This window comes from Eschrichtius robustus, chromosome 9, assembly GCF_028021215.1.
Source record: "Eschrichtius robustus isolate mEscRob2 chromosome 9, mEscRob2.pri, whole genome shotgun sequence".
NCBI lineage: Eukaryota > Metazoa > Chordata > Mammalia > Artiodactyla > Eschrichtiidae > Eschrichtius > Eschrichtius robustus.
This window is the reverse complement of record NC_090832.1, coordinates 122,772,057-122,795,261: the sequence shown is the minus strand read 5'-3', so window position 1 is coordinate 122,795,261 and position 23,205 is coordinate 122,772,057. Positions and strand designations below refer to the sequence as shown.

The following is a 23,205-nucleotide window of genomic DNA, read 5'->3' as shown; positions in this document are numbered from 1 at the left end:
AATGAAAAGCAAAAGGTATCATGGACTTCAGTTATCCTCTAAGACATTAAAAAAATACAGCCACTAGTTATAGGATATGCCACATCCCTTTCTTTCTTTTCTCAGAAATGCCATTGATGTGCTTTTCCATATCCCTTGTGTTTCCTGTCAATCAGCACTGACCAACTTCTTCACTCATCCCTCACTGCCAGCCACTGCGGTCTTGAACACCACCAGAGCTATGCGAGCTGCGCCACCAAGAGAAACCACCACACTCCAATTAACACCTCCTTTGCTATATAATGTATCCACACTTTACTCGCTCTAGGAATGCTAACCTTTAAAATCTCTCTCTCAATTACAGAGAGTTATCCATGTGGCAATGCATGATTATCAAGAAGTTTTGCATACTTAGAGTATTTAAAGGTACTGCCTGTAGGTAAGTATAAAAAGTACAGAGTATATATAGTAGGTACAGATTACAATATGACAGAGACTTTCATTACAATCCTTAAAAATATATCGTAGCCACCTTCCCCTCCTCTTTTACAGATGAAAAAACTGATGCTGAGAAAAATAATATGACTTTGGAAAGTCTTTAAAGAGCGGGACCCACCTCCAGATCTGTTTGGCCCCGAAGCCCATGTTATTTCTATTGTACCAAGCAAAGAACCAAAAGTAATTACCAGCTCATATAATCATCCAAGACACTGTTGCTGGGTGTCTTACAGATAGATTTTGGGTCAATCCATTTAGGTGTTGATATCGGTGGTGACTGCTTTGAAACCGAAAGGGCAGGTTGCTCAAAACTGGTTTGTTTCTGCTAGACCAAAATAAAAAACATCACGATTTCCGGTTTTTAAATTAGTCACCTGTTGAACAGTTTCACAAACATAACTTCTAAAAGAAAATTAACATATGAAATACAAAAGCATGCTAAAATAGGTAGACGTACGTATTCCAGACTTTCAATAACTTTTTAGTACAGCTCTTTTACTCTAAATTTTGAAGCCTGTTATATTTTCCTCAAAGGGACTTCAAGTAGCGGGAAGGTACATAGCATTGTTTAACAAAACAAGATCTAATATCCTCTCCCATTAGGGCTACTATCACTAGCATTGAACTTTTATAATCTAAGTAGGTACTCTGTGCTTCAGAAAACTAGTCTTTCTTTAATCAGTAAAATCATTCCCTACTTTTATGTTTGGAGGGAAAATGACCAAATACGAATTATTTAGCAAAATTTGAAATGGCAAATACCTATCTAGTGTTCTTCTTTCTCCCTTGTCAAAGACATAGAGCTTGTAGAATTTATCTCATACAAATCCCAAAGCAATAAGGAACATCCTCTACAGTAGAGATTGGCAAATTACAGCATGTAGGCTGAATCTGGCCTGCTGCTTGTTTTTTTGTAAATAAACTTTTATTGGAACACAGCAATGTCTATTTGTCTACATCTTGTCTATGGCTGTTTTCATGAGATAATGACAGAGTTCAATAGTTGCAACAGTGACCATCTGGCCTGCAAAGCTTACTAAGCTTTTGCAGAAAAAGCTTGCCAACTCCTGCAAACCACATTTTGCTTGAACGCTATTAGTGAGTGCTCACTACCTCTATCTACTTCCATTTGGGGACAGCTTTAGCTGTTAGCAAGTATTCACAGACAGTTAGGTTAAATCAGCTTCTATATTATAATTTCAACCCACTGGGTCCACATTATGCTCTGGAGATCCACAATGGATAAATCTATACTATTTTCTGCATTTCAATCCTTTGAGTTTTTGAAGATAGCTAGCATGGCCACTGTATCTCTTTTCCTGGGTAAATTTTCCACTTCCTTTAAGATTTCCTCATATATATATCTGGATTAGTGGTCAGGATGGTACTGAGAATCTGTGATAGTAAGATTATTAAGCAAGGAAAGTGGAAAGGTTGTACTCATAGACCGGCATGTTTGCATTTGAGATTTTGGAGATCAGAATTGAGAATATAGGGATGGGTAGCTAAGGTGAAATTAAGAAAATGGGCATGAGGGAGGAAGACGTTATGAACCTGGAGGCCAGGTGCAGGACTAGTGATACACAGGGGTGTAGAAGCTAACAAAAAGTGATGATAGATGTTGGGTTGAAGTTGAAAGAAGTGATCCAGAGCCTAATATTTTCAAAGAATGATGGGGAGTCACTAGGATGTTCAGAGATGATGGCAACGAGCAAGACAGGAGAGCATATGCAGAAGGCAGGCGCCTCAAAAGGACAGGGTTTTTGCAAGAGAAGAAATGGTCTGGACATAGCTTCGGGGAGCTTGCAGGAAAGTGAGGTGGGAGACAAAAGCAGCCTCCACTTGAGTGGGCAGCTGGAGAAGGAGCAACCTCAAGAAACTGCCTCGTTTTTTTCTTTTTTACCTAAGTGTACTATTCAGTGGTTTTTAATATATTCACAAGAGTATGCAATCACCACCACTATTTAATTACAGAACATTTTCATCATCCTAAGACGAAACTCTGTATTAGCAGTCACTCTCATTCCCCACTCCTCCTGGGCTCTGGCAACCCCTAATTTACTTTCTGTCTCTGTGGATTTGCCTATTCTAGACATTTCTTATAAAAGGGATCACAAAATATATGGCCTTTTGTGACAGGCTTCCATCATTTAGCATGTTTTCAAGGCTCATCCATGCTGTAGCATTTATCAGTGCTTCATTACTTTTATTATTGAATAAAAAAATGAAATAATAAAATCAGAGTAACATATTTGCTTATTGACTCACCAGGTGGTAGATATTTGGGTTATTTCTACTTTTTTACAATTATGAATAATGCTGCCATGAACATTCATGTACAAGTTTTTGTGTGGATATATATTTTCAATTCCCTTGAGTATATACCTAGGAGTAGAATTGCTGGATCATATGGTAACTGTATGCTTAATCTTTTGAGGAACTACCATACCATTTTTTTTTTTTTAATTCAGGACACTCTAATTTCAAATTAAGCACAATTAGTAATTATGATAGGTGCTTTACTTTTTAATATTTTCCCCCCCAAATTCTTAGTAATTAAATATGTTATAATGAGCACTATAATTGATACAATCATAAAAAAATGCATGAATAAACATAAAATAACTAAGCGTACAAAGCAATTTTTATGAATAGCGAAACAATGCAAGTTGGTGGTTGATGAAGCAGTATATAGACACAAACTTGGAGGGCAACTAGCAGGCAGAGGAAAACGAGACCTCACGTGCAACCAGGAGTAAAAGGCAGAAAATTACTAGTAGGAAATCTCTCTTAACAAGGCACATTTAGATTTTTTTCTTAAGTGTAAATTTTCTCAACTAGCACCTCATAATAACTCTGGCAAGGTGATCACCATTTATTTAGGTCTCAGAATGGTCCTCTTCTGCCTTGACCCAAGAAGAAGCAGTGGAGGTAAGTTATACTGCTATGCCATACCATTTTCAAGTGACTGCACCATCCTACATTCTCACCAGCAGTGTATGAGGGTTCATTTATCCACATCTTCACCAACACTTACTACTGTCTCTTTTTAATTATAGCCATCTTGGTGCGTGTGAAATGGTGTCTCATTGTGGTTTTGATTTGCATTTCCCTAATGACAGATAAATAGTTTTAAGTCCCTTTACCATTCTATTGGTTTACAAGTTTTAAAAAGAAAAAAAGAGGAGATACTGTTTGTCCATGGTTCAACCTGTCAGGATTCTTCTCATCTAACATTTGTTACCTACTCCATTACTTAGATCAACAGTTCTCAAAGAGTGATCTAGAAATAGCAGAAAGAGAGGGGTTCCCAAGATCTTTTCTTGGAGTCTGAGAGGTTACAACTATTTTCATAATCATACTAAGACATTATTTGCCTTTTTCACTTTCATTCTTTCATGAATATAAACTAGAGTTTTCCCAAGGCTAGAAGGCATGTGATAGTGAAATAGATTGAATGCAAACGTGGATACAAGAAATCCAGTCTTCTGTTAAGCCAACCATTACAGAAATTGTAAAAATTGTAAAACAATATCACTCTCTTCACTGTAATTATTTTGTTTTGAAAAATACTTATTTTTCAGAGGGAACATAGCTCAACATAAAAAAATCCATGTATGACAAGCCCACAGCAGACATCATACTCAACGGTGAAAAGATGAAAGCTTTCCTCTAAAATCAGGAACAAGACAAGGATGCCCACTCTTCACACTGTTACTTAACATGGTATTGGAAGTCCTAGCCACAGCAATTAGACAAGAAACAGAAATAAAAGGTATCCAAATTGAAAAGGAAGAGGTAAAACTGCTACTATTTGCAGACATGATATTATATACAGAAAGCCCTAAAGACTCCACCAAAAAAACCTGTTAGAAACAATCCCATTAAAAACAATAAAATATCTAGGAACAAATTTAACCAAGTAAGTGAAACACTTGTACACTCAAAACTATAAGACACCAATGAAAGAAACTGAAGACACAAATAAATGGAAAGATATTCTGTGTTCATGGATTGGAAGAATATTGTTAAAATGACCATAACTACCCAAAGCAATCTACAGATTCAATGCAATCCCTATCAAAATTCCAATGGCATTTCTCACAGAAATAGAACAACCCTAAAATTCATATGGAACCACAAAAGATCATGAATAGACAAAGCAACCTTGAGAAAGAAGAACAAAGCTGGAGGCATCACGCTCTCTGATTTCAAACCGTATCACAAAGCTATAGTATTCAAGACAGTATGACACTGTCATAAAAACAGACACACAGATCAATGGTGTTGGGAAAACTGGACCAGCCACATGCAAAAGAATGAAACTGGACTACTTTCTCATACCATACACAAAAATTAACTCAAAATGAATTAAAGACCTGAATATAAGACCTTAAAATATAAAAATTCTAGAAGAAAACATAGGTAGTAAGCTACTTAACACAGGTCTTGGCAATGAATTTTTGGATCTGACACCTAAAGTAAAGACAAAAGCAAAAATAAACAAGTAGGACTACATGAAACTAAAAAGCTTCCGCACAGCAAAGGAAACCATCAACAAGAATGAAAAGACAGTCCATGGAATGGGAAAAATTATTTGCAAACCACATATCCAATAAGAGGTTAATATCCAAAATACACAAGGAGGGGCTTCCCTGGTAGCACAGTGGTTAAGAATACGCCTGCCAATGCACGGCACATGGGTTCGACCCCTGGCCCAGGAAGATCCCACATGCCATGGAACAACTAAGCCCGTGCGCCACAACTACTGAGCCTGCACTCTAGAGCCTGTGTGCCACAACTACTGAGGCCCACACGCCTAGAGCCCGTGCTCCGCGACAAGAGAAGCCACCGCAATGAGAAGCCCACGCACAGCAACAAAGAGTAGCCCCCGCTCGCCACAACTAGAGAAAGCCTGTGCACAGCAACAAAGACCCAACACAGACAAAAAAAAAAAAACAAAACCACAGGGAACTCATTACAACTCAATACCAAAAATCAAATAACCAACTTATAAATGAACAGTGGCGCTGATTAGATATTTTTCCATAGAAGACATACAAATAAATAGTCAACAGGTATATGAAAAGATGCTCAACATCACTACTCATCAGGGAAATGCAAATCAAAATCACAATGAGATATCACCTCACACCTGTCGGAGTGCCTATTATCAAAAAGAGAAGAAATAAGAAGTGTTGACAAGGATGTGGAGAAAATAGAAGTCTTGTGCAGTGTTCGTGAAAATGTAAATAGAACTACCATATGACCTAGCAATTCTACTTCTGGGTATTTATCCAAAGAAAAGGAAAACACTAACTTGAAAAGATATCTGTACCCTCATGTTCATAGCAGCATTATTTACAATAGCCAAGAAATGGAAACAACCTAAATATCCGTTGATGGCCGAATAGATAAAGAAAATACGGTACCTATATACAATGGAATATTATTCAGCCATAAAAAGGTATGAAATCTTGCCATTTGTGACAACACCGATGGACCCTGAGGGCATTATACTAAGTGAAATAGCTAGAGAAAGACCAATACTGCATAGTATCACTTATATGTAAAATCTGGAGGGGAAAACAACAACAACAACAACAAAACACCAAGCTCACAGATAGTTTGGTGCTTGCTGGGCGCGGGGGTGGGTGGGTGGGAGCGGGGCTGGGGGAAGAGGATCAAAAGGTACAAACTTCCAGTTACAAGATAAATAAGTCATGGGGATGTAATGAACAATGTGGTGACAATAGTTAATAATATTGAATTGCATATTTGAAAGTTGCTAAGTGAGTTGATCTTAAAAATTCTCATCACAAGAAAAAAAATTTGTAGCTATGTATGGTAATGGATATTAACTAGACTTACTGTGCTGATCATTTTGCAATAGAGTTGATCCTTGAACAACTGGGAGATTAGGGGCACCAACCTCCCATGAAGTCAAAAATCCACATATAAATTTACAGTTGGCGCTATGTACCCACAGTCCCACATTCTCGGAATCAACCAACCAAAGATCATGTAGTACTATGGTACATATTTATTGAAAAAAATCCATGCATAAGTGGACCCACACAGTTCAAACCCATGTTGTACAAGGGTCAACTGTATATACAAATATACAAATATCGAATCATTATGTTGTACACCTAAAACTAATATAATGCTGTATATCAATTATACCTCAGTAAAACAAAATACTTATTTTTAAATGTATCTACATTCACATGTAAAAAGTTTATTCTTGTTATTTTTTAAAAATTAGTAAATATTTTTTAAATGTATTGGTTTTACTTTCTAATATAGCAAAGACAGATAAACATAGCCTACGTAAACCAAAGCTCTTTTTTTCCCCCCTTTTCGGCCACGTCGCGCAGCTTGTGGGATCTTAGTTCCCCGACCGGGGATTGAACCTGGGCCTGCGGCAGTGAAAGTACGGAGTCCTAACCACTGGACTGCCAGGGAATTCCCCCAAAGCTCTTTCGGAACCTCGATAATTAAGAGTATAAAAGAAGTCACCAAGACCAAAATATTTGAGAACTGCTGAGTTAGAATACAACTGAAAAGTAATAATGACAAGAGTATGGCCGTGAACTACGTACAGGTATGGCTCTCTACCAGATCCTTGCTTCTGAAATGGAGCCCAGCCACTGGGAGTGATCATTCAACCTGTTATGAATTCACATTATCTAGTCTATATTTTTCTATTTTATCCATGAGGACAACAATAGGAAATTGTCAAATGCTTGGTACAGCATTGCACCGGTTCAGCGATCTGCATATTGTTTTCTGGAAAAGGTAAGATAGTAAACATTTTCAGCTTTGCAGGCCAGGTGGTCTCTGTTGCAGTTACTCAGCTCTGCTGTTACAGTTCAAAAGCAAGCATAGACACTATGTAAACAAACGGGTACCGCTGAGTTTCAAGAAAATGTTGTTTACAGACAGGCTGGGAACTAGATCTGGCTCCTAGGCTGTAGTTTGCTGACCCCTGCACCAGTCTACCAGCATCCAAAAATACTATTGAAAACAGAAAAGAATTCAGCTTGACATATACTCTTACTAAACTAAACCTTTATTACTGATCATTGTTTTGTGAATTAAAAGCAAAAAAACACAAGAAACCACACACTTGAGCAAGCTGCTCCAGTAAATATGGTACACAAGAATTTAATAAAAGGAGAAAACATTTAACATGATCATCGCATTATGAACAATAGCAATGCTACACTTGAAAAGGAAAGTTACCTCTGTATCAGCTTTTGAGATTATCTCTGAAATCTGCCACTGATTTGAAGATGCAGCAGGATTCTGGTTTACACATTCTGACTTTCTCTTAGATGGCCATTGTTTCTGGTTACTTTCTGGAACCTTTGGTTCGTGATGTTCTTTAGTTTCTGCAATTGTTATTTGTTGTTGTTGTCATTAAAAGGCAAGAATATTTGATAATAACAAAATAAACCTAAATGATAGAACGTGTTACAAAACTGTATTAGCATTTTGCTCTTAAAAAAACAAAGAAACTAAAAACTTTAAGCCAGCTGCTGACAATTTGCTTTTAGCAAGTCAGTTTTTCAAAGCTGCAACAGTCATCTTCCTAGGTTGTTACCTAGAGCTTTACCAAAGACCATTCTGAATTTAAATGCTTCTGGTCTTTACCAGAAAACAAGGAAATAAATAAGTAAAAATTTAAAAACATGTAAGTCTTACTAATAAAGAGAAGCTAGTTCACCACTTTTCATAGACCTCTAGCTTTTTAACAAAAATTTTACCTTAAACTAGCCTGTAATTTACTTTCCTAAGCGTCTGAGCAAAAGAGCCTCAACAATAATATTGACTATTTTGTGAATGTCAATATTCTGTCCCTATCATAACAGATGCAAAAATTCTAAACAAAATATTTGCAACTGATATACAAAAGATATAATAAATTATGACCAAGTTGTGTTTATTCCTAAATGCAAAGTTGCTTCAACACTTGAAAGTTAATTCAATTTGCCATAATAATAGAGGAGAAAAGTCTGTGGTCAACTCCAAAAATGCAGAAAAGGCATTTCATAAAATTCAATACCCAGTCACAAAAAAACTTTTAGTCTAGGTATAAAGCAAAACTCCCTCTGTTTTGATATTTGATAAAGAATAGCTGTAAGACTCTAAGGCAATTATCACGCGAGGGTAAGATAATGAAAGTGGCTCTCTAAAATAAGGAGTGAACAAAAACGCCACCTATCATTCCTTCTATTCACCATTATGCTAGAGGTTATAAGTGCAATACAGCAAAGAAAAGAAATGAAAGTTAAAGGACTGGAAGGCAAAAAATGTTATATTATTTTCAAACAACATGAAAGAATTTACAGGAAAATATTAGAATTATTCAGTGACTTTAGCAATGTCGCTGTAAATATGATCAATAGCTAAATATCAGTTGTATTTTTATATACCAGCAACAAAGAAGTAGAGGATAAGTATTTTTTTCAAAAAAGATCCCATTCATTATCATATCAAAAAAAAATATCAGATCTCTAAGTACATCTCTAGCAGAAGACAAGCAAAACCTCTACACAGAAAAGTATTTCTTCAATAATGTTTTAAAGATTACTTAAATGAATGATGGGCTATGCCAGGTTAGTGGAGTAGAAAATTTATCTGTTAAGATGTCAACTTGTCCCACTAGATCTCAATCAAAATCCCATTTAAAAAAAAAAAAAAAAGGAACTCTGACAGATTCTAATATTTATATGGAAATCCAAAAGGCTTAGAATAACTAAAATAGCTTTGACAAATAACAAAGGTGGAAGACTTACACTGACAGATATGAAGGCTTACTGCAGTAATTACGTCAGTATTAGCACAAAGACACAAAGGACTATGGAACAGAGAAGAACCCAAAACCAGACATCAAACACAGACTCATCTAATTTAAAACAAATCACTGAGGGGAAAAAGGGTCTTTTCAATAAATGCTGCTGGATCTACTGGATATCCACATGGGGAGAAAAAAATGAATCCTGACACTTGATCTTAACTCTACACAAATATTAAATTCAAGTAGAATCTAACTCTAAATGTGAAACGTAAAATGATGTCTTCTGCAATATATGGAAAGGGCTTCTTCCCTGGTGGCTCGGTGGTTAGGAATCCGCCTGCCAACGCAGGGCACACAGATTTGAGCCCTGGTCCAGGAAGATCCCACATGCCACAGAGCAACTAAGCCCGTGCGCCACAACTACTGAGCCTGTGCTCTAGAGCCCACAAGCCACAACTACTGAACCCACGTGCCACAGCTACTGAAGCCCGTGCACCTAGAGCCTGTGCTCTGCGACAAGAGAAGCCACCGCAATGAGAAGCCCGCGCACCGCAACGGAGAGTAGCCCCCGCTCGCCGCAACTAGAGAAAGCCTGCCCGCAGCAATGAAGACCCAACACAGCCAAAAATAAATAAATAAATTTATTAAAAAATAAATTAAGTTAAATATATGGAAATCTTTAGGATCTTGGAGGAGGAAAAGATTTGTTTAAAGGCACAGAAAACACTCACCACAAAGGAAAAGACTGATAAATTAAAATGCATGCTAATTAAGAATTTCATCAAGTCTTCACCACATAATAGGAGAAGTTACTTGTAAAATATATACCCAACAAAGGAGCTGTATCTAGACCATATTAATGTCTCCTAAAATCCATGCGAGAAAGAAAGGAAACCCAATGGAAAAACTGGTGAGGCTTGAACAGGTACTTCACGAGAGGATAGCCCTATGGCGAATAAACACACAAAGGCCTTCAGCATCGTTAGACATCAGGGAAATGCGAATGAAAACCACAGTGAGATATCACTTAGCAGAATCAGAATGTTCAACCTTAAAGACCAACAATAAGAACTACTGGGAAGAATACGGAGCAAGAGCAACGTAAGTGCTGGTCAAACACAACACTTTGGAAAACCGTTCCGCACTATCGACGAGCTGAATACATACAACAGCCTGTGACCCGACAATCCCACCCTGAATGCGCTCGATGGAAACGTGTGTGAAAGAAATGAGAGCATTAAATTGGGTGCCAGATCAGTACTATAAACAAGAAGTTTTGGTAAAGAGGAGTTTTCAATCATACCAGTTTGTAATAGGTGCCATGAAAATATAAAATATGAGTTTCCCCCAATTATTAGGAAGAGGAATCTACAGTTGGCCCTCCGTATCCGCAGGTTCCACAGGGCTGACTATACTACATCATTTTATATAAGGGACTTGAGCAACTGAGGATTTGGGCAGCCGAGGGGGGATCCTGGAAAAAACGCTGATGTTCCCAATCAAAATCATGGCATCCCAGTTTGCAGGGACTGAGGGCTTTCCTGTGACATGGGACTTTCCGGGCTAAAACCAGAAAAGTCCCAGCGTTCCTCTTCAGTCCAATTAAAAGAAAAAATTACACCCAATCTGGCAACCTTTGTTTGGACAATGATATCCAATTCATGATCCCATTCAAAAATCTTTGATGGTACTCTGACATCTAAAAAAATAAAAAATTGAAGCCTGACATTCTAAGTCTAACTAGTCTTATCTCCCACTTCTATGCTACCTGTGTTACAGTTTTCAGCGTAATTGACCATCTTTGTTCCTAGAATATTTTATTCTTTTTCTTACGTTATTCCCTCCATCTGAAATACTCTATCACTGCTATTTCTTCCTATTTAAATGCTAACAATTCTTCACGTTTCTTCTCCTCCACAAGCTATTTCCTTGTTTCCCCTAAACCAAATTAGTTCCTCAGATTTCTCCTTCCACTGAATCCTCATAGCATTTTATTGATGTGGTTCTCATGGTACTCTATATTCTACCCAGCATTATATTTATCAGTAGATCTCCCACACTGGTTGGCAATCTCCTTGGGACCCTGTCTCATTCATGTATATATCCTTAGAACATTCACCATAGTACTCATATATTGGAAAAGCAAATGTATGACAAAGGAGGAAAGGGAGAATTATCATATAAATACAGCTTCTGTGTCCTTTCCAGAAAGCATCTGTCAAGCCAACTGAGAAAAATAACTCAGTGCCACTGTATTTTCCCTGCAATCTTCCTTTAATGCACCTTTTAGGCAAATAAACTTTCTTTGCTACAGAATTTAGTAGTTTTCATATAATCTATAAAATTTAACTGAAATACAAGATAAAGGGACAGAGTCATAGACTTACATGGCAACTGTTAGGTGGCTGGTCAACTTCCACAAGTACAAAGTGATTCTCTTAATTAAAGAAGCAGTCTGTTTTGTCACTCTTACCTTCTAATTTTGTTAGAAGACTTGATTCACTTTTATTCTTCAGGGTTACTGAATCAGTAACAAGTTCAGAACTCTTCTCATCTGACATCAGAGGTTCCTTGGAACGAATATTTTTAACAGACTACATAAAAAGAATAAGATTTGATTTGATTTTATATAAAATAAAGTCTCATCAACAGAAGTAGTACTAATCTGTCTTAGTGTTCAATATACTAAAGTCTCACTATATGAAAAGACTGCTAGGAAAATTATCTGTTATACTTACATGTGGACTCACAAACTGCCAGCAAAGATAACTTCTTGAATTACTGACTAGAGCAATGGGAATGGCCATAACCATAAAATTGGCCAACTTACTTTCAATAGACACATTAATCAAATGATAAAATACAGTCACTTAAAGAGAGAGGTTAGAAAATTTGAATCTAACATAAAACACACTTCATTATTTTGTTACTGTGATCATATTTTATCACCAAAAATAACAGCACTGGTCAAAATTAAGATTTGTATAAGTCTAAGAGAGTATTATTCTAAATCCAGAAAATAAACTTTTGACACAACTGTGCACTATTCTCTAAGATAGGTGTAAACTAGTTAAACTCATTATTTAAAAGCAAAGACCATGAAAGAGAGAGACGAATTACAAGGAATCGAAAATCAAAAAGACCTACATTGTGATGCCAGGGGTTTAACTCAACTACAGTAAGAATAGTATAACCCCTAAAAATCAGTGCACCAGGGATTAAAGCTGTTTCCTGTCTTTGAGGTTCACACATCTGCCATATCAGGATGCCAGGATTATCTAAGCCCTCACCTCTGCCCCATCACAAAGCCACTCCCTCATTTTTGTCTAAGATGCCCTGCCAGATCATATGCTTAAACATACCAAGAAACAAAAGCTGGGGGGCATGGCTCGCCCCGCTATTCCCAAATCCAGGCCAACTAACCTGATAAAACACTATATAATAATTGCTACTTCAGAGTTACCCCAGGAGATCGCTGATCATTGCCCTACCACCTCAACTGAGGAGAAACAGTTTAGGACTTATGTGCCACTGCCCATCAGTGGTCCGACATCTCTTGGGGCTTCAGGAACACTGCTGGAGATACATAAGTCATGGACTCCTTTCCCGGAAAAAGCTCCATGGACCCTAGGTCAGGAACCCTTGCTTCATGGAAAGATTTAAAAATGGACATACCGTTAAATGTCTCAAGTCACTGGAATCATTTCCACTTGATTTAGATCCAGAAACGACTGTATCTCGGCATTCTGATCCAGAGATCTGTCTGTTACCCATGAAACAAAACAACTGTAATGTTTAACCTGAAATCAATCATTTCAACGTATTATTTTTTCAATTTTAAAGTTGGCTTTTTAACAATATGTACACCTTTTAATTGGAAAAATCACTTGGAAAGATTTTTTTAAATAAATGTATGTATGTATGTATGTATTTATTTTTGGCTGTGTTGGGTCTTCGTGGCCCGTGTGCAGGCTTCAGTAGTTGTGGCACACGGGCTCAGTAGTTGTGGCACACGGGCTTACTTGCTCCGCGGCATGTGGGATCTTCCCGGACCAGGGCTCGAACCCGTGTCCCCTGCATTGGCAGGAGGATTCTTAACCACTGCGCCATCAGGGAAGTCCCCTGGAAAGATATTTTTAAAAATAACAAGATTCCAGTATAAACATGACTAAAGTGCTGGGCAGTGATAAAAGTGAGAGAGATGAGTAGTAAGCAGGTGATTGCCTACCCTGTTATGTAATAAGTAACAGCTGGAGTCAAGGTATGAATGTGGGAAAGAGTAAGGGAACAGCAGTATGTAGATCAAACTACACTTCAGGTTGCAAATAGCTTAAGGATAGGAACTAGGGTGTAGGCTCTCCTATGGGAGAGTGCCTAGCTCACAATCTATCAAAACAAGCACCAAGAAAATGGCTGGTTTGTTTCTGCTCTTATTTTTTTTGAGTGGGAGAAAGTCTCCTTTTTTTCCTAAGCTAGCACTTGAAATGGAGATGACAAGAAAATAGTTATCGCATAAGATTTTGGAGCTTAACCTTGACATCCAAAATGCTCTTTAATATCAATGTTCAGTCAAGCCCTAAGTGTAATAAGGATTTAAGTATAGAAGACACCAGCTAAAAACAAACGGTTATATTTCTAAAGTTTACTTGCAAAATGATTTTCTAGAATCCAAGGAGCCTTTTCCATTAGAAATAATGTAATGAATAGTGGTTATAGTTAAAAATAGAGCAGAAAAATGAGGTCCCTTAGCTAAGCTGCAATACGAGATTCTCAGTTTTCAAGTTGAAGGAAGGAGACCACGTTGGATGTGGTGAACAATACTTCATCTCTACCTACCCTGCCCCACTTCTTGAAGCCTTAGGCTCAGAAGCAAATGAGTGGGGACATCCCTGGTGGGCCAGCGGTTAAGACTCCCTCGCAATGCAGGGGTTCAATCCCTGGTCAGGGAACTAAGATCCCACATACTGTAACTAAGCCTGCACGCCACAACTACTGAGCTCATGTGCTGCAACTAGAGAAGCCTGCATGCCGCAATGAAGACCCAGCACAGCCAAAATAAATAAATAAGTATTTTTAAAAAACAAACAAAAAAAGACTAAGGGCCATGCTGACTGTAAAGTGAGGTGCACATGTAAAAAAAAAGAAACAAGTGAGTGAATTAATCACCTCTCCCACTGATAGCTGCCCCTTTCCTTGAACGAGCTGCAGAAGAAATTGTTCCCAGACCTCCCTTCACCCCTATGGAGACTTCCGTACCCACTGAAGAGAGTCTTACCAGAGAGGCTACCATAAGGGAGAAATGTTCAAACATCAAGAGTTTTTACCCCAGGGCTGTTTGCATAGTCTTTTAATCTTCGTGTTGACTTAATATTTTTTCCTCTGTGTTTCCTAATTTTTTAATAGTTCCTTTAGTGAATATTTGTAATGAGTGCAAAAGCAAAATAAAGTCATATCTCCCACTCATTCCTCATACTAAGTAAAAATGTAATCATAATTACTTTTACATAGTAAAAGACTTTAAGATAATTCTGCCATCAATCTTCAAGTTTTGAAACCAAATTAAAAAATTAAAACTCAAACATACCTTTTAGTAAAAGGGGGTGCAACTGAAGCATCTGTCTTCTCATGGTAATCCGGGCTACTTAGAAGGTTAACTGGGACTCTTCCGAATGGGCATGACTAAAAATGTTTTGAAAGATTAAGTAACTAACTAGGAAATGAGTACATACCTCACCACTCCCACTTTAATCAGAGTTAAAAATAACCTACTCGCTTAGCTTTGTTTGTTTGTTTCAATGGATTTCGATGGCCTATCTCTGCATCTTGAGGGGGTATGTTCTCTCTAAACAGAAAGAAAATACTCCCGATTTTTAAAAGAATAATATTGACACATGCATTTTCATCAACTGTTAAACGTTGTTACTGTAACATGAAAATATATACGCAGATGTATAAATAATATAAATGTAGGACGAGCATTTAAAAAATGGATTCAGTTTCCTTACCCATACAAAAACCTGGCTTTAGTCTGTGCTCTGGAATCACAACTGATGTTCCTATTTGGTAAATGTCCAAGTGTACTGGGGAATGGTTCTTGCACATTTGATACTGTAGATGCTGTAAACATTTGAAATTGTAATTAAATTTATAAAGACATAAGAAATGCACAAAAAAGTAATCTCATAAATAAGAATGTTTTAAAAGTCAATTCATAGTAAATATTTGTCCCCAAATAAGATATGCAGACACGAAGATGTTATGAAGATAATTCTCTAACTATACTTCAAAACTATTCCATAATTCTATAACCGTTTACTCAGAGTAAAGACACATTCCTTATTTCTAATAGCAAAAAGTCATTCTCTTGCCTAGATCAAGTTTTTCTGTTTGTTTGTTTTTAACTGAAGTATAGCTGATTTACAATGCTGTAACAGTTTCTGGTGTACAGCAAAGTAATTTATATATATATGTATTCTTTTTCATATTCTTTTCCATTATTGTTTATTACAGGATATTGAAAACAGTTCCCTGTACTATACAGTGGGACCTTATTGTTTTAGATCAAGCTGTTTTTAACGTGTTACCAATTAGAGTTTGATTAGGGAAAAAAAAATTCCGACAAGAAAGTAATGACTTTGTTACTTCTAAAAGTCTTACCTCCTTTACATCTAAAACTTCATCTTAGATTTTGATCATTCTAAATAAATGATATTTTTCTATAAAATATTATCCTGAATCCTTTTTTGCAGGACAAAACACCGCAGAAAAGTATTAGCACACACTAACATATTTACCTGATAAACTCTTCTTTTCTTCCTCTGAAAGCAGCTGCTTTTTTTGAAGGTTTAAATTCCGAATGGCAATTTCCAGCATTTCTCCTGGTACTGCTCCGCATTCCACAGCTTTATGAAGAAGTTGCTTGCTTTTTTTGAAATTACCTAACAAAGTAAAAAATAATTGTCATTTAAATGCAGCAACCTTCACTCCCCAGAGGCGTATTCATCACGACCTAGGAAAAAAATTTAAAAGTCTTAGGCAAAAAAATGCGCACGTTATTCATAAGGAAGTAAGCAAGTTCTCACTTCTGATAACAAGTCATGTCAAACAGTTTACTTGTACAAGATGTTAACTGATGTAATTATGTATTGGTTTATTGCCACGGTCCATTTTCACAAGTAAAAGAAATGTTAGCAATGCAGTTACAAAATGGGGGCAGCAGAGGTCAACTCAAACAGTTAGAAACTTGAGAGAATTTAGTAAAAGGGAAAACTAAGCCTTAGCTGTTGCAAGAGTCTCAAGAGCATCAATCTGTTACAACACAGCATAATAATTATCATCTATAATAACATTTAGTCATTAAGGTTGACATCTTTTGCTAAAGGGAATTCCCATCGAAAGGATTCATGTGAAAAAATGTAACAATAAAGATTAATCTTTAGCTACCAGACTTAGCTACACCGCCCCCCAAATGCAAAATAACTGAGAAACTACCAAAATCACCTTTTGACTACAGATAAGTTACCAAACAAATTTTCTTTCAACTGCAAACTTACCCAATACATTTAGTTTAGAATTTCATTTATAAATATTAAATGTATACATCATGTATGTTATGAAATGTGTTAGCATTTATGGGAGCCACTGGGCTATACTATGCACTTGGCACTTGGGTATAAAACTGGTTAAGAGTCAGCCTCTAGCTTCTTACAGTTTACAAATTTTAAGAACATAAACATATTTGATAGAGACTAAGACTACATTTATTCAGAGTACTGATATTTCATGTATTGAGCATTTCAGGATAGCAAAAGAAAGAAAGAAAGGCTTAGACATGAACTAGTAATTAGGGAGCTTACTAAGGTCATAGACTCCTTTGAGAATCTGATAAAAACTGTGGAATGTCCTCCACCCCTACAAAAATACACATACACACCAAAAGCACATAGGACTTCGGGGATTCTGCATTTTCCCTGAAAGCCTATTCATCAACCTTGTTCAAAATAATCACAATTTGGACCTTGAGGTTACTACTACATCCCAGTGGTACCAATGAGGTTTATTGCTTATTTACAGATAATATGAGATTTTCAAAATTTGGATTCTAGAGATATAAGTTTATAGTTGCTGTTGATAGGCCATAACACCTCAAAAACTTAAAAAAGTAGAATGAAGGAGAGATAGATGATCTTAAAGGCCTGGCCAAACTCTAACAAGCAACGAGTCAATTCTCCTAGGCAGGAAAGGAATGATTTTTTTTTTAAGTCACCTGATAGTGCACAGGATAGATCAGAGAAGATGATTCAGATAACTAGGACTCAGAAATCATCTGAATAAGGAGAAGTTCAGGATCTGAGTTTATACAGTGCTTTTCTCCAACCTCGGTCCTGGTGAATACTCTCCAAGGAGTTAGCCCTGCTTTGGACATGACTACGAGGATTCTGGCTGAGCCAAAAAAAAAAAAAAATGGTGATAATATGTGTATTACTGGTGGGAAATGGGATCAGGGTTGGAGCAGCAACAAGGCAAATGGAAAAACAGGAAAACGTGGCCAGAGGGCCAACAGGATAGATCCAAATGCCCCAGAAAATGAAGAGTAAAGGTTAATGGCCGGGCCAAAAATGTCTGAGGAAGAGACTGCCCTCGTTCTATCTAAAATGTCCAGACTAGGTAGAACCAAGTGAGCAAGAAATAAAAGCTTCTACAGCAGTTTACTTTTTTTTAATTGAACTACTAATTAATGCTACAATTATATTCTGATACATATTTTGGTGCTATGACACCATCGCACGTGAAAAACTTATCTAAGCTCTGGTTTAAACATCTTATATCCTCATCCCAGAAATATTCAGTAAAGAAGCCACTTTCCTTTAGATGTTTCCTGAATCTAATAGCACACACGTGATGTTCATGCTTATTTTCCTGGGTTACTCCTCACAAGTGGAAGGGCCCGTATGACAAATATTCTCCACATTTACACTTAGGTAGCATTCTTCCCCCATATTCTCATCTGACGTTTTGCCTCATACTTCTATTTCATACACATGATTTAATATTCGAATGTAAGTTACAGTAGGAAGTTATCTTCTACTTAAAATTCGGACTCGACATTTTCAGATTACCTTGTGATAGTTCAAACTGTGCAAAAGATATATGCACAAAAGCAAATTTCTTGCAGTTTGCTCTGGCCATCTGAAAGTAGTCACGTGCGTCATCTGGCTCTTGAATACTGAAATAAAGATTTCAGAGTCAAGTTTTAAGAAAAAGGAAATATTTGCCTAAGTTTGATAACTCCTCATTCTATTTTCCAAAAGACACAGGATATTGTTCTTTTTTCTGTATGTAAAATTAAATAAGTTAATTTTTAAAATCTTTTTAGGCAGAGTCTAGAGTATGTACCTTTGTGGAAATATGTACATAGTAAAGAAGGTTTACATTACTCACTTGTTAATTATAAACAAAAGGATTTCGTCAAAAAATATTAAATTTCTTACAAGTAATTCTGACAACATGTTTTCATTTTACCTTTTGGTGATGTAGTTATGTGTTATGTAATGTAGTTAGCTAAATGCAGTTAAAATGGTAACACTTACGCTTTTAATTCAGCAAATCTCACTTGAATTCTAGCAAAACTCTCATTTTGGCCATATTTATCTGGAGGAAGTGCTTCAATTGCTTGATTGTAACGACCAATCAATTTATTTAAAAGGGCATCATTTAAAGGGACACTGTTTTTCTCTAGTTTGAGCAACAAATTCAACCAGTCCTCTGGGTTGTTTGCCATCATCATAATTTGGTTAACAGTTCCCGAGTTATCTGAATAGGGGACAAAATATACCACAACAGAGGAAAGACATAAAACAAATGCCAAATTGCACTTTTCTTTCAAATTACAGTTAATCACGGATACTCTCAGTATGAACATACACAAACTCCCTAAAATACTTTTTTAAAACTTTAACAACTCATGCAAATATAAGCAAACTTATTTACTGTATATATATATTTTTATGATGGTATATTGTACTACAAAAATCTATATATTTTGAAGGAAAAAAAAAACTTGGAAATAAATGTTTATGAGGAGCTTTAGAAAACCATATGCAGTCTAAGAATGTTGTATGCTGCAGCAGCATAATTCTATCTTAGCATCCTAACGATGCAAAGAAAACCTAAGCCTCTCTCACCACCACCAGTACCAACTTTCTTGGAAAATTCTTCAGGCTTATTCATTAAAAATTTAGAAACTTACTGCCTTAGTCCTAACATAACCTTTACAACCTTATTGATCCAACATTATATCCATATTCCTCAAACTTAGTTTTAAACCGATCAAACAAAACCAGTTTACAAAAGATAAGCAACTGGTATGGTCATTTTCTTCTCCCTCCAATTTACCCACATTTCTCCAAAATTTTCATGTTGTTAATTTATTTTTAACCTTCTTTAGTGTTACTAGTTGTCCTGTTCAGTATATTTTAGTCATTATTAAACATTATTAAGTTTAGATTTCTCAGAGAAATTATCATTCTTTCTATTAGTTTCAGTTACCTTCAACAAGGGTTAAATATTTGCTTTTACAAACAAAATTACTGTTTCTGCTTTTTACTAAAAAAAAAAAAAAAAAAAAAAACAGATTCATAACTTTGTTTTTACCCTTAAATTTAATCTGGTCTGACCTTAACTTCATTTTCAGTTTTACCTCCCATCGCCTTCCTAACAAGTTAGCCTTCAAGGTGTCTAAAAAATGGTCTTTGCAGATGTATTTCTCATACCCCATTCTCCCTCTATTAAAACGTTAAAGCATCCTGTCTTATTGTGTTAGTATTCATTCGATGTCAAACATATATTACAATGTAGCATAGTAGATACTAAATTCTTCTCATCTAGAAACCACGGTTTTAATCTTCCTCAGTATTATGTCTTACATCCCAATTATCAATATATGTTAAGTATTCACAGTTTTGAGCAAGCTAAAGATATTAAATAAGGACTTATCTACCTTGGCGTACAAGCTTTGTTACCACTGTTTAAATACACAAATGTGGTGATAGAATACCACCATATTAAGAATTTGCTTAACACCAAAATGATCAGTTTCTAAGTTGTTTCAAGTGACTATGACCTGCCATCATGACTAGTTATAGGTTCTTCCATTTGCTTTCAATCCCTCATCCATTTAATGGTTAGTACAGATACAACAAACTTATCCAAAGGTCACTTTTCAAAAAAACTCAACAATCTAAAATATAGTAAAGATTCGGCTTCTGAGCTAATACTTTTCATAAAACTAGGGCATTAAACTTTGGGCACTTTCACTCATTCATCATTCAATAAATATTTAAGTCCCTACTACTTGCTAGGCACCATTCTTAGTTCTGCAGACACAACACAACAGATAAAAGCCACACCCTCAGAGAGCTCACTTTCTAGTGGAGGAGAGAGACAATAAACACATGAGTAAATGAGATATAAGGTGACTAGTGCTATAGAGAAAAATAATACAGGGAAAGGAAATAGGGGACACACACCCAACCCCACAGGTTGCTATTTTAAATAGGTGGGTTAGGGAAGGCCTCGATGAGATGACATTTGAACAAAGACTTGAAGGAGGTAAGAGTGGGCAGATAGCTGGGGAGCGGTGTTCCAGGCAGAGAGCAAGAACAAAGGCACTGGGATAGGAGCTGGTCCAGCACACAGGAGGCATATAGCAAGGGAGCTGCTGTGGCTGGAACAGTGAGCAAGGGAGAGTAGGAAAGAAAGGCCAGGAGAGTAAGAGGAAGATTCTTCAAATCAAACACTGAATGTTTAACCTTAAATCTGTACATCATTTTATTGAGATTGGTGAGGTTTTCTCAGTTTGCAGCAAAAAAAGGAATGGAAAAAAAATGGCATACCTATTGATGGCAGGCATATCAGCGGAAATGACAGCTGCCAATAATGGAAGAGTTACGAAAATTACCTCTGAGCACACTGTAATAAATGATGTTAAGTGTCCTTTTTTAAGAAAGCGGAAAATTGTGGGAATATTTCCACACACAAGGGTTAAAACATAAAATGTTTGTGCTCTAATTGGTAAGCATCAATTACTGAGAAAAGTACACCATGTGAACACCCAGTGGTTAACATTTCCTTCCTTTACCTCAGAGGTATTCAAAACAAGGGAACTCACCTGTAGTATCAGCAGAGACTTTATTCAAGCTTAGCTCATCAGTAAGATCTTCGTTTTTAAATTTATTTTTAATATCTCTCACTTTGTTCATTATGGAATCAATTGTCAACTCTCTGCCACTTAAATCCTCAGCCTCCATTTCTAAGGAAAAAAAAAAAATCGAACTATTCAGAATTCTTATTTTTACTAGCATTAAAGAAAAAAATGTTGCAACTAGCCTTTCAGAACCCAGGAGGCTAAAGCATTAATTATATGAATATCTCAACACAGATATTATCAGGGTGGTATTTGTGAAGCTATGTGCACAAAAACAACAGCATGTCTCTGTAATCTGCCCAGCAAGGATTCCAACAGGTAAGTCCACCTCTCCTTTCCACCAGAACGTCAATGAAGCCATTGCACAACACAGAAGAAGCTGCCCCCTTTCCAACTTTCCATTTTTCTTCTCTGCCTTCCTTTCACTCTTTCTCCAGAATTATTTTCTCTGGGCCATCTGCAAATTCAGTCGTTTTAAAAAATGTGATGGTACGTTTGCTTGGATTCTGGTAGTGACATATAGGCATAAAAAAAAATCCTTTTGGTCGTGAGAATAACCATTCCTTTATTCATCTGCTTTATGTCAGTAAACCTGCACATTGCAAGTGCTTTCAAAGCATGATACATACAACATCACTGCCCTTTACTGATAAATGGGATATCAGCAGCTTGTTCTTGTGCATATCTGGCAGAAACATGATGTGCTACCTTAATCATTCTAATACCAAGAATCTACTGTATTAGTACAGTACTGAGCACTTGCTCATCTGCACGGTGTTGATGTTTAGTCCACAAAGTGTCCGCAGTCTTTCTTCCTGTCAATCTCATCTTTGTGATTCTCAAACCCATCAATCCAGTAACCAAGGGTCACTGATATCAATGGCGCCCCAGACCTCGAGCGTAACAATGAAAAAGGGGGATAAAGCGAGCAGCTAGGTATCACCCCTTGAAGCCAGGTTCCAAAGGTAACTGTCAGAATCAAGGCCACCATCTCCTCTCCCAGTTCTAAAACACCAGACAAGAGAGGGAGTCTCCCCAGATGCCCTGCCAGGCCCTCTCTCCAGCCAAGTCCACACCTACCTCTCGTCTCCCGGGTCCTCAACAAAAAAAATCTCCGGCACTACCGGGAGGATTGGAGGGGCACAGAGCCCGCCCCTCCCCCTCCAGCCCGTTGAGCCGCACCCTACGTCTTCTGCCAGGCTGCGAGCCCTCCCCGCTTCGCCCCCACTGCTCACCGGCCCGCGCGGCGCGGCTAAAGAGCCCACACACCGGCCGCCGCCGTCCCTCCGTGCGCCGGCAAGGTAGGACTCTCCGCCGCAAAGCTGAGTTGAGAACAAAAGATGGAACCCCAGCCCCTCTCCGCAAACACGTTTGAATTTCCCCGCCGCGGCCGCCGCGGCCGCCTATTGGCCAGTACTAGCCACGTGGACGCGTCTGCCGTGATTGGTTCGTGTGCCCAGGCACCGCCCCTTCCCCTGCGGCCCACGAGCCCAGCCCCGCGGGGTCTTCCGGTCTGACTCTGCCTACTCGGCGCTGGGAGTCAGAGAAGTGCTGGCAGTGGGCGGGTGTCCCCGGGGCGCCGGCAGCCTGGCTTTCCTGCACCTTCCCGTTTAACAAGGCCATAGTTTTGCCCGAGAGGTAGCCACTCCCGGGCAGAGTGACCCGGTGAAAGGAAAATAGGAGTGCAGACGCTGCTCCCAGCATCAGGACCTAAAAG

At 37.5% G+C, this 23,205-nt stretch overlaps 1 protein-coding gene across 4 annotated transcripts in view; it reads right to left on the bottom strand.

Annotated features, from left to right (window-relative positions):
• The window catches only part of TTK (TTK protein kinase), a 41,306-nt gene extending 18,498 nt beyond the window's left edge, over positions 1-22,808 (bottom strand). For 2 of the 4 annotated variants that reach the window (XM_068551659.1, XM_068551662.1), the window contains exons 1-12: positions 22,724-22,808; positions 21,453-21,593; positions 18,874-19,096; positions 18,403-18,509; positions 16,078-16,221; positions 15,289-15,400; positions 15,053-15,125; positions 14,868-14,962; positions 12,959-13,046; positions 11,757-11,877; positions 7,726-7,874; positions 666-802 (exon numbers count right to left, since the gene is read on the bottom strand). In XM_068551659.1, coding sequence (XP_068407760.1) covers positions 666-802; positions 7,726-7,874; positions 11,757-11,877; positions 12,959-13,046; positions 14,868-14,962; positions 15,053-15,125; positions 15,289-15,400; positions 16,078-16,221; positions 18,403-18,509; positions 18,874-19,096; positions 21,453-21,591 — 1,388 coding nt within the window. In that variant the 5' untranslated portion in view covers positions 21,592-21,593; positions 22,724-22,808. Of the gene's footprint in view, positions 1-665; positions 803-7,725; positions 7,875-11,756; positions 11,878-12,958; positions 13,047-14,867; positions 14,963-15,052; positions 15,126-15,288; positions 15,401-16,077; positions 16,222-18,402; positions 18,510-18,873; positions 19,097-21,452; positions 21,594-22,568; positions 22,697-22,723 lie in introns of those variants that run through there. The other 2 variants (XM_068551661.1, XM_068551660.1) reach the window with 2 other exon arrangements.
• Positions 22,809-23,205: the final 397 nt, after the last annotated feature.